The sequence below is a fragment of the Otolemur garnettii genome, unplaced genomic scaffold, assembly GCF_000181295.1.
Source record: "Otolemur garnettii isolate 467f Iridium unplaced genomic scaffold, OtoGar3 scaffold00037, whole genome shotgun sequence".
Classification (NCBI taxonomy): domain Eukaryota; kingdom Metazoa; phylum Chordata; class Mammalia; order Primates; family Galagidae; genus Otolemur; species Otolemur garnettii.
The window spans coordinates 10505524-10517988 of NW_003852432.1; the positions used below are offsets into that span (position 1 = coordinate 10505524).

Genomic DNA, 12465 nt, shown 5'->3' on the forward strand with positions numbered 1-12465 from the left:
GACAGAAGTTACAACCTACCACACTATTTTTAGTCAAATTCACTTGCTTTCACTGAGCTTTTGAACCTCCCTTAATCCTTCTGCTCATTTAGAGTGCCTACTAAACATTGCCACATGATACCTAGAAGCTACCATGCCATTGTCCAGACACCTAGATTGTGCGGGATGGAGCTTCAAATTTGGCAATTGTCAGAGTGACTGTGCATTGGTAAACTCCTTAACCTCAGGCTGCTGCTTCCCTGAACAGAAAGAGTCCTGAGGAGGAAGGAAGGGGCAGCTGCATCTGCAGCAGCAAGTCTGCCCCCCACCCCCACCCCCAGCAGCAAAGTCTCCCCAGAGCCACCACCAGCGTGGGCAGGAGAACTCCTCTCTCAGACTTTGAGAGGTAAAAGAAGCCGCCAAAATGAGACCCAGGTACTGACACAACGAACCTATCTTTCTTCATTTGTGGGGAAGAAAACTTGGCATAATTTGTGTAGACTTTTGTAAAATGATAGTTTAGCCAAAACACAGTGGGATGGGATTTTTTCTTCATAAAAATCATCTGCTTGAAATTTTGGCTTTATTATTTAATTTCATTATGTTCTCCACCTAAATTCTCCAGAGATTCTCCTGAGCACCTCGAGAGTCGATCCTTACAACTGCATCTCATTATTCTTATAAGAATCTCTAAAATCACTAACCTGACCAGCAGAAGAATAAAGTCTTCGGGGAGTATCCATCTTTTTTTTTTTTTTTTTTTTTTGCAGTTTTTGGCTGGGGCTGGGTTTGAACCTGCCACCTTTGGCATATGGGGCTGGCGCCTTACTCCTTTGAGCCACAGGTGCCACCTGAGTATGACAGTCTTAACAAAAAGATAACTCCACACCTGGCCTCATCTCAACTTTACTTTATAAAGGTGGCAATTTAAGTCAAGAAGAAAATGATTCCTGATTTTCTTTTTCACTTTTTGTTGACAAAGAAAAAAAAGAGGGCTTACAGACCTTTTCTAGAATAAGTCAGAAAGCCAGACTTCTCTCCTTCACAAAAAATACATGCTATTTCCTTTCAACTTTTTGGTTCTTCAGAAGCCAATGCATCAAAGTTATGCATTAACAACCAAACTATAAGGTATAAAACCCCCAGAAGCCATTTTCATACACCTGAAATCTGGCCAGCAACACTTCTAAAGGGTCTTCACAACTAGTTGTTATAGGAGCATTGCAGAAATAAAGTAAAGAAAACATCTGAAAAACTGGCACAATATGAAAAACATCACACATTTTACAGGAGAAAATTTCAAACTATGAGGTATATAAAAGCAAAGATTAAAGTGTTTCAAATCATAAATCATTCCTAGTAGGCCCAAACGAAATGCTTTTTAGTACTCACAGAGACCAGAGACACAATGCCAAATTAGATTCATTAGCATAATCTTTAGTCCATTCCTATAAACTTAAGAGACAATGGTTATCAAGAGGATAGACTTCTTAGCCACAATATATTCTTGAAACTCTGGTCTGTGTTTCTATTTCTATTACTTATGCTCCTAGAACACATACAACAGTCAGTCAAGTATGTTGCTATACATTATCAACAGCATAAGTGAGTTACTTATTGCATGTTATTAACTCTAACCCTTTTGTAAATTATTATAACCTGCTCTCTACACAAATGGTATCCAAACTCTAACCCATGGCAAATCACATGGGGAATCGGTGTTGCTTTTCCTGTCAGAGGTAATAGAGATGGTGACCTGCAACTCATAACAAAAGGCATCTTCCAAGGAAACCCTAGTTTCACATATGTTGGTGCCCATTTTCAGTAATTAAGAGCTTTAGTCAACACGGTCATAAGTGTGCCAACAGGCAAAGGAGGACTCCGATTTTTCCTTCTATGTAGAAGGTCTGACTGACATCAGTCACTGAATCAACTACTCACACTGGAGCTCATGGACAGTACAGCTTGGTGAGTTCCACTACAAATATTTCAAAGGGAATCTCAAGAAGGGGAGTCTAAAACAAAAAAATCAAAATATTTTCTCCTATTATTTACTATTTTAATAAGATTTTTTTCTAAGCAGTTTTTTTTTTTTTTTTAAGATGTTGTCTTGCTTTGTTGCCTAGGCTAGTCTTGAATTACTGGGCTCAAAAAATCCTTCTGCCTCAGCCTCCTAAGTGGCTGAGACTATAGGCAAAGGCCATCACACCCAGCTAATTAATTTTTAGGGACAGGGTCTCACTATGTTGCTCAAGTTGCTCTTGAATTCTTAGCCAGTGATCCTCCGTCTCAGCCTCCTAAAGTGCTTATTACAAGCAGGAACCACTGTGCCAGGCCAAAACATATTAATTTTGAAATATTGTGGCTTTCCGAAAGTACTCTGTCATTAAGTATCATCCTTTATATGTCTTGTAGTGATTTATACACGTGGTATTGGTTGTTATCAATTCTAAAGTGCATTTGGTCACATGGACCAGGGGTCAACAAAACTATGGCCCACAGCTAACTCCAGTCACACCCATTTGTTTACATACATAAGGCTGCTTTGTCTTACAAAGGCTGAGCTGAGTTTACACAGGGACCATACAACCCACAAGGCTGAAAATGGTTTCTATCTCATCGTTGAGATACAAAAGGGCTTTAAGGAGGATGGGAGGAAAGCCTGGGCTGTTGAACAAGGAAGTCTGGTGAGCCCATAAGAATGTGGATTTGAGGTAACCTAGGTAACCAATGACCAACAGAAAGAGATGATAATCAATGACCAATAGAAAAGGGTAATAATGCCTGGAGCTACAGAGAGGCCAATGAAAGAGTTGCAACCAACTTCAAATGGACAGAAAGAGGGTATTACGAGCTCTGTACGGCCTTCGCATCTCTGTCCCTCTTAGCTCTCCTCCATCAAGAGAGTACCCACCTCCAGCTTTCTTTGGAAGATCTCTAAACTTTCTCTTTGTTCTTCTCAAATAAAACTTCTCTTTGTTATACTGAAACTTATGAGGTTACTTTTGCTATTTATGCTGCCTGTGCTGCTCCAGTTTTATTTTCTGTTTTCATTCTTTTTTTTTTTTTTTTTTTGCTTTCAATTACCACTGTGCCTCAGTTGAACTTTCTATCTCAGCCCAGTAATCAAACCAAGTCAACTGGGTTTGGGGTAATGGTACCCTTAACCCTAAACAACCCTTTACAGAAAAAATTTGCTGATCCTTTTGCCATGACTCAAAGAAAATCAGAGCTAAAATGAAACTTAGAGAATATCTAATTCAGTGATTTACAAGCCTTGATACACATGAGAATCCCCTGGAACACTTTTATTTATTCATTTATTTATTTATTTATTTGGCCAGGGCCGGGTTTGAACCTGCCACCTCGGGTATATTGGGACCATGCCCTAGTGCTTTGAGCCACAGGCGCCACTCCCCTGGAACACTTTTAAAAACAGCCACCATGCCTAGTCACTTTCCCCCACTGACAGAACTGACTTCATGGGTCTTTGTGTGCCCTGAGTAATCTGTATTTTTATAAAGCTTTCTCATGTGCTACCAGGTCAGGAACTGGTGTTCTACTCCACACCTTCATTGCACAAATGAGAAAATCTGCACCTGGGAAGTTAAAGTGACACGCAAAGCCAGAAACATTTTCTAAACTTTTCAAACTTTTTTTACACTTCACCAATCCCTTAAGGATCTCATTAAGACTATTTCTAATTCAAGACTCTAGAACATCACAAATGGCATTTTCTTTGTTTGTTCTAGTAATACACTGGTTCAGAGTTCTTTGATCAGTTCTGATAATTGCAGCAATGGATAATTTAATCAATGGACTTTAGCATTCAGAGACAGTAGCAGATACATGATTCCCTTGAGGACCTGGAATCATGCCCACATACATGTTAATTGAGAGTGGAAATTTTTTTTATATGAAAAGAACCCAGAAGAGAGAGAATGTCAAAGCTGGCAGAAACCTTAGAAAATTTCTAACCAAACTGTTTCATTTTATAATTGAGAAAAATGAGGCCTTCAAGAGACTATGACTCGCCAAAGGCCACACGACTTCTTGGTGGCAAGGCCAATGTGGAAGGCAGAGCTCTTCTCACCAAGGCCACTCTGCAGGATGAAAGGAGACTGAATGGATGGAAAGAAGTCTGGAGACAGAGGTCATGAGAGTAAAATGTACCAAACGACTTGTGAGAACAGAAAAATAAAGACACGATCAAGAGACCATTAAAAGGAGGCAAAAATAAATAAATAAAAAGGAAAGATGACTCCTCCCTTCAGATTCTTACAGCAGAAACTACCTCCAATTCAAGAAGATGAGGCAAGGAGAGCAATGAAGAAAAGCCAGGTTCCTCTTTTCTCCTCCTATCAGGTTTCTTGTTGGTCACCATACAATTAGTTATTTGATCTTTACTGGAACCAAAATAAACACAGGCAATAAAAGGACAAAGGAAAAACAGAGGGAGTTTCTATTGACAGAAAACTCTCTCAGATTACATCAATCTTGCAAGAACTTTCTGGAGCCTTGTTAACAGGAACCTAGATTTGAGCCCTGCAAGTGCGCTGCCTTCTCGGCTCACCCTGGTGGCTTCCTCCCTTCCTTGTGTGCTATCAGGAGCGCAGTCAGATAAAGCAGAGACTTAATGGAAACGAGGTGGTTTATCTGCTGCTTCACCTGGGGAATTAAAGAAGCAGGAGAGTGTTCACATGCTCAGATCTTTCAGTTGTGCTTTCTATGTGGTAGACAATCCTAAAAAGACATGAATTGTCAAGGGTGTTCTTTAAATCTACAAAAAAGTGTGAAGGTGAGCAACTTCTCAGTCCCCAGATGGCTTAATACGGCTAAGTTTGAAGCATTATCTTGTCACCATTTCTAGCTCTTATTTATATACTTAATCTACATTTGTTCATGAAGGCAGATATTGAGTGTGCCTTGTCCATTTAAGTTACATAATGCTTAAGTAGCTAGGAATAGGAGAAAAGAAAGATTTATGGTCCTAAAAGTGGCAGACATCTTGTGACTCCAAAGAAAATAAACTAGTATACTGCTTTGTTAATTAAGGAGGTAAAAATACATGATAAATAGCTTAGCAACAACAACTATAAATTCATATGGTACCTATGGTATAGAGTTAAAAGGAATTGGCACTATTAACATTTCTATTTTCACCCCATCTAGGGAATAGAATGAAAAATAAAATTGAAATAAATAGAGGGACACAATTTACACTAAAACAAAAAGTGAATTAGACACACCAGTGTTTAAAACATTGAGCTATCAATTGAAATACCTGGAAACCCTCTAACATGGGGTTTTCTGATGGGAATTATTAAATTAAGCTCTGATAATTTTGCTGTTTTTTATGTTTCTGGAGTGATTCACAATCTATTAAACTGTATTATTCATAAGATGACAACGTTCAGATAACTTTTTTCCCCAAACTTCCCTATAAGGCCAGGCATATTAGTAAGCAGAACCAGACGTGTGTCCTGTTTTAATGGTCTCTTGAGACCCCAGGTGTATTTTCAAGAGACAATGAGCAGGAATTCACTCCCCAAAATGTCAGGTGTACTGAAGGACAATCTATTACTGTGTTTTGCGAACATATGGAGGTGTCAAATGGTAGCTGGATATGTATTTAGAGAGTAGGACTTCTAACCTAAAGATATGAAGTTATGATTCCTTGTGAGATGGTTTCTGAAGCATGGAATTAGATAACAGCAGCTCAAGAGAATGTGAGAGACTATAGGAAAGGAGGGGCCAGAAAAAAAGGACTAGGAAGGAGCCACAGAAGTATCAGAAAAATGAGACGAGTCTGGTGTCATGAACACAAGATGGGAATTATTATGGAAGAAGAATTTGTCTATCACATAAAACTGCTGAATGGTCAAAGGAGACAAATTGGCTCCCTAGCCAGATGTTGGTCATGAGTTGTGAGTGTGACAGAAATGAAATGAAGGCGGCTGTGGAAAGAATAGGAGGAGGAGATGGGAAGTGGTACTCTCTTTAAAAGTTTTACTGTAAATAGGTCAAAGAAATGGGGTGGTAGCTGGGGATCAAGGGAAGTTACTTTTGTGCTACCGAGAAAGGTCCCATAAGGACAGACATGATTGCATGTAAACTGGCCTGAACATGGCAGCAAGAACACGGAGAGGCTGGAGGAGCTTGAGAGGAGAGGGGCAGTAGACTGGTGCAACAGGTGGAAAGAGATGAGGGATTTGTTTTGGTTGCATCAATTTTTTTTTATTTTTTAAGAAGAAATAGCTAAGTCACTGGCTGAAAAATGAAAGGGGTGGAATTAAAAGAGCACCTAAGAGACAAGAAGGAAGGAAGAGGTCATTTAGGTAATACAATAAGGAATTTATTAGGAAAGTTAGAAAAGGCTTGTTGGACCATTCGAGTGCTGATATTTCAGATGTGTCATCATAAATACAAAGTAACTTCAAGCTAAGTTTTTTTTTTTTTTTTTTTTTTTACAGAGCCTCAACTTGTCTCCCTGGGTAGAGTGCCGTGGCATCACAGCTCACAGCAACCTCCAACTCCTGGGCTCAAGCGAGTCTCTTGCCTCCACCTCCCAAGTAGCTGGGACCACAGGCACCCGCCACAATGCCTGGCTATTTTTTGGTTGCAGCTGTCATTGTTGTTTGGAGGGCCCGGGCTGGATTTGGTGCCTTAGCCAGTTGAGCCATAGGTGCCAAGCCTCAAGCTAAGTTTTATCATATTAATGTTACCTTTATTAGTTGAAAGCTAAAGAAATCTAGGCATAAGAGTGTAAACAACAGGTAGGAGGTAAAGGAATAGCCACACTGCCATTTTTATAACCTCAGAATATTCGTTTATAAACTCTGTTGACCTTTGACTCTTCGTCTTTCTCTAAACTAGGTCAGATGAAATAAACAAAATATTCTTTCCAAATCTAAAGATCTTTTGTCTCAGTAGTCTTGTATTGTAGCACTAAAAATGTATGTCAAATAAAACATCCTCTTTACACCATTACCTCTAAATTCAGTTAACAACTCAGAAAAGTGAAATGATACACCACATTGAGTCTTTACTTCTGAGGTCACAAGGACCTTTTAGCACGAACTTTGAGGGCCCAGCTGTATCTATCTCCTCCCCTACTCTCAACATATGCCAATATGAAAATAAACCCAAATGGCCAATAATACTGTGTAACTTCAGCAACGGCATGAGTGACAGCAGAATGATAAGCATTAGTAACCAGATAAATGCCCACATGCACCCAGGAAAGGCCACTTGTGGGCTGGGAAAAGAAAACTCACAATTCAAACAAAAGAATATGACTTTCTATAATGTGATCAAATACAAATATTGATACTTTTCATAGACTGGATTATAACATAATAGGCCCTTGCAAAGATCCTTTTGTGCTGTGAGATGAAAGACACAGTGTCAAAGCACGGGTCACAAAGCCCGGGATACACATATGAAAATAAATCACAGAAACCTTCAGAAAGACTGAATATGCAGAATGCAGATGCCCCAATAAGGATTCAGCATCCATGTGTAGAGAGTACTACATAAACCCAGAAAATTAATACAGCAAAGGGAAAGGAATTGTACATATTCTAGGTGAAGAGATATTTTTAGGTAAAGAAACAGGCAAAATCCATGAGGGTCTTAAATGTAAAGTCCAAGTTATAGAAATAAATATATGAAAACATAATATTGATTTAATATCCTCCTATTAACTGCCAACAGAAACATTTTCACATACATTTATGAAACGCAACTCCAAACCAGACTGAAACAGAACTAAGTGAGGAAAAGATGGCAAAACCTAAACAGAATTAGTCAAATTAAAATAACACTAAAGGAAAAGAAAACAACTCGACTGTAAATCATGGTCAGGTTAAGTTACAGTTCAATGCATTATCAAAATGCTTAAAGAAAATATTAAGACATGTGGGCAAGATGAGGGCATGGAAAGGTTTTTGTTCCTCTAGAGATTTTGTATAATAATTTTTTTATGAAGGGAATTGATTATACAGATTCCCTAGCTACGTGACCATGTGTGATTTGAGAATATGTGGCATGTCTCAGAGAATGGGGAAAGGAACCTAACCAAACAGTCTAATAATAATAAAGGGTGTCAAAATTGTGCTGTACAGTCATTCTTACACTGGGTTTCTAGACCCTCCACCAAATGCAGTAATGAATGAATGATTTCAAACACATAACAGTGAATATAAGAATAGAGAACATAAGAAGTCAATGACGAACCTATTCAGACTAACCACACAGTGTGATTGAAAATAAATCACATTGTGATTTTCTAAATAAAACTGAGAAAATCTATATCACTTTCTTTATCTCTCATTCTTGATGTCATGTGATTTGTGCCCTTGACACAGTGTTAGCACACGAACATTACTACAGGCTCTGTGTTCCAGGGAACCACGACAAGAGAAACAACATAACTAAAACCTTCCCAAAATAATCACCAGGACTTTTATCTATGTCCACACTAATAAAGTTTACAAATGTGTGGTGAAGTTGATTAATCCAAAAGAGGTAAGGCAATGATAAATACTTTAGGAACAAAAAAGACTGTGGAGATTTAAAAAATAAGAAAAGAGTATTACGCTGCTAAATTTGAAAACTTATGATGGGAAAGGTTTCTTAAAAAAATACCAAAGGGTGGGCAGCGCCTGCGACTCAAGGAGTAGGGAGCCAGCCCCATATACCGGGGGTGGCGGGTTCAAGCCTGGCCCCAGCCAAAACTGCAAAAAAAAGAAAAAAAAAGATACCAAAGACAAAGTATAAAGGAAAAGATTGACAAACTTAATTTTATTAAACCTAGGAGCTGCTTTTCACCAAATGTCACTAATAAGCCAAGGCACTGATTAAGGGATTATGTTCGAAGGGCACAGAACTGACAATCTAGAATTCATAAAATCCTACAAATCAATTAAGGAGAAAAAAACAGCCTCATTGAAAAATGAGCAGGAGTATATAAATGGGAAATTAACACAAGAGAAAACCCAAATGGCCAATAAATATGTAGTAAGCTGCCCTATGTTTTAGTTAACACTTCCCATCCTTCAGATGGCCAAGATTTAAAAGTCTGACAATACCAAGTGTTGCTGAAGATATGTAGCTGTAAGAACTTTCAGAGTCTTTTTGATGGGAGTATACATTGATACAACAGATTTGAGAACAATTTGGCACCAGGCAGTACAGTTAAGCATAGGTGAATTCTATGACCCAGTAACACCATTTCTATGTATGTGCCCTACAAAAACTCGTAACAAGAAAACAGATGCAACAATGCTCACTGCAGCCTTAGATCCTCACAGAGGCTATCCATGCAGAAAAAGAAGAGAGAAGAGTTTGAAGACAGATACACAGTGGCCCTTAATTTATCAGTAAGGTTTAATTTTTTTGAGCTATTTAATTTTTAATTTTTTTGAGCTATTTAATTTTTATCTAGCTATTCCTCTACTTTTTGAATACGTATGTTTGACTATTTTCATAAAAGTTTAAAAAACGATAATGACTTACCAAGCTATCCACGTCTATGCTGGAGTTCACAGCCCACTGCAATGTCCCCATGATATTCATGGCTAAAGTCAGAATAATCCCAACGGTTCCTTCTCCTTCACCTATAGGTACAAAAAGGATATAAATAAACCTGGTGTTATTTCTCTCTTCTATGAACTACTTTATTTATCCCTCTCCTATGGCACATAAAACATTTCATTTTTAAACATTTACATTTCAATTGTATGCTGATTGTAACCATCCTCCTTTTGTCTCCGTTCACCACAGCATCTACCAAGCAGCAATAATGCCTGCCTGTAAGGCATAATGAAGATACACAAAAATGAAGAAACATAAAATCATTCTGAATATGATTTTTCCATAATAATCACCACAAATTCCATGCACTTTTGCATTCTTATAAACCATTTTTGAAAACACTCTTTCTACTCATTTTCTTCAAATGCTGTAAGCTCACTTTTGTAGGTGTGAGCAGATTCTTTAGGAACAGAGAAACTTCTTCTGCACATTGATTTTTTTTTTTTTTTGAGGTAGTGTCACTGTAGTGCCCTGACTAGCACGCCGTGGCATTATAGCTCACTGCAACCTGAGGTTCTTGGATTCAAGTGATCCTCTTGCCTCCATTTTTCTATTTTTGGTAGGGACACGGTGTTGCTCTTGTTCAGGCTGATCTCCAATGCCTGAGCTCAAGTGATCCACCCACATCGGCCTCCCAGAGTGCTAGGATTACGGTCGTGAGCCACTGCACCTGGCCTTGTGCATGTGATTTTTGACTATAGGGAAAAGGGAAATAATCGCATGTGGCCAGAGCAGATGAGTCATAAGTTTAACCTCTGTGGACTCCGAGAATTCACTGGTGCAGCTGACTGTGGGGCAGATGCATCATCACAGTACAAGATGGTCCCCACAGTCTTGTCCTTGACTGCCATTCTTGAAGCTTCCCCAGAACTTCTGGTGGGCACACGCTGTGTACCACTGAGCTGTAACTGTCTTCTGTTCCTCCAGAGGGACCGTTGCAAAATGACCTTTTCAGACAAGAAAATTGCCATCATTTTCTTTCTGACACTCTGGGGCCACTTTTGTTGGTGGATTTTAATCAGGAAAAATGCATACTGTCGACTGACACTCATTCTCTGGATCACACCGGTAAATCCAGGTTTCGTGACCAGTAACGATGTCTGAAACTCGTCTCGACTTGCCTCCGGTTGGACATGAGCAGCATGTCCTCACACCATTCAACACGGATCCCCTTCTCCTCATCTGTCGAAGTCTGAGGCCCCCATCCGGATGAAACTTTTCTGACATGACAAAAATCAGGCAGGATTTTGGACACTGCAGACAGTCCAGTCTCTAGTACCATTTCAGTGTTCACAGATGTCACTCGATTGTTCTCACCAACCATTTGTTCCACAGCAGAGATGTTTTCCTTAGTCCCTGGCCTTACTTGTCGCCCACTCCTCTCCTCAACTTTCAGTGAAGTTTGGCCTCTTCTAATTTATTGAAATCACTGAAAAATTATCACACGGGAAGGAGTAAGATCCCTGAGAACCCACCGCAAATGCTCAAGACTGTGAGACTTGTTTAACGGGGAAAAGTGAGCTCTTCCCAGCTGTATAGCTGATGCTGACCGAGTGGCACAGTGGAAACAAAGGAAGCCCTCCCAGCAACACCAATAAGCCAAGCCAGCTGACACCTGCAGGCATGAATCAGAAAGGGCACTGCTGTCAACCAGGGTTCTTGGAAGTGAAACAATCGACCATAACACAGACTGTCTCAAAACTTTGTAACGACCTTCATATTAGCAAGGACTTGCCTTTTTAAAAAATGTTACAGGTATTTCGAGGCTTGTTTGTATTGGGCAGGCCCTACATTTGTCTCTTCCACTACTATGCTGTAAGTAATTAGAGTAACAGACACTAGAATGGGCAATGGAGAAAAAGAGTCCAGATGAGCTCCTCCGCACAGAAGTCACGGCCGGGAGAAGGGCGTGTTTGAATAGCGTCTGCAAGACGCTTAGATGTGCTTCCTGCCTTTCTAAGGAGGACTTTCTCTGCTAATCATATGCTGTTGGGAAGGAAGTGGCTTTAGAGCTTCATGCTTTAGTCAGAGAACTAATGGGTCTGCCGTTTGGAAAGAGAGAAGATTGCCTTTTATGTCAGGAAAAAAAAAAAAAGATTAGTTGACCTGAGAAGACAAATACCTGAGTGATTGCCTAAGTGTTTAATTAGAGTAAATGGTTTTTCAGAATAGAGGGGGCTGTTACTTAAAATGTATAGATATTCAGTAGTATAGCCAGGATTTTTTTTCTATCTCATTCCACCATAAAAATTTTCTAAAAGGAATTTAACTGACAGTATTATAAATTTAAGTTATCAAGTCTCAATTGAGAGTTCTTATACCTTGATAAAATTGTCATAAAACTTAGGAGAAATAATTCATCAATATTAATGGAAATTGTTATTCTATAATTCTTCTAATGGAAGGCATACCACACACAGCACATATCTGCTTTTAGTGCTAGTTTCCTTTAAATAGGTAAGATTCATCCAAGGCCCTAATATGTTGCTTTGTAAAAGTTAAGATGAAAATAAGATAAAATTTTACCAGTGATATAACAAGTAACAACTTTTATTTGGTATGTATTATAGACCAAGCGCTACATTAAGTATTTTGCACAAATTATCACATTTAATACTGCAAACCTGTGTGGTAAGTATTATTATTGGGTCTATCTACTCCTGAAGAGAACAAGGGGCTCAGAGAAGAACAGGGGCCATGTAGGAGTTCCCACTGCTGAAGACCAGAGTTGATGTTAGCTGGGCGGCTGACATCGGCTCCAGCGGGGCATTGGATCTGATCAGTAGGTTCTTTCCTTTACTGCTTGCTAAGTGTTTTGATTACTGCTCCCAGTAAATCAGGACTCAGTCATATTTGTGACCATTATGTTAAACATGTGTTATCCTAATT

The 12465-nt window shown here is 39.1% G+C and overlaps 1 protein-coding gene across 1 annotated transcript in view; it reads right to left on the reverse strand.

Moving 5' to 3' along the window:
- Positions 1-12465, reverse strand: part of CFTR (cystic fibrosis transmembrane conductance regulator) — a 159538-nt gene that overhangs the window by 39104 nt on the left and 107969 nt on the right. Inside the window, exon 21 of the mRNA XM_003789825.2 lies at positions 9499-9599. Coding sequence (XP_003789873.1) covers positions 9499-9599 — 101 coding nt within the window. The remainder of the gene's footprint in view (positions 1-9498; positions 9600-12465) is intronic.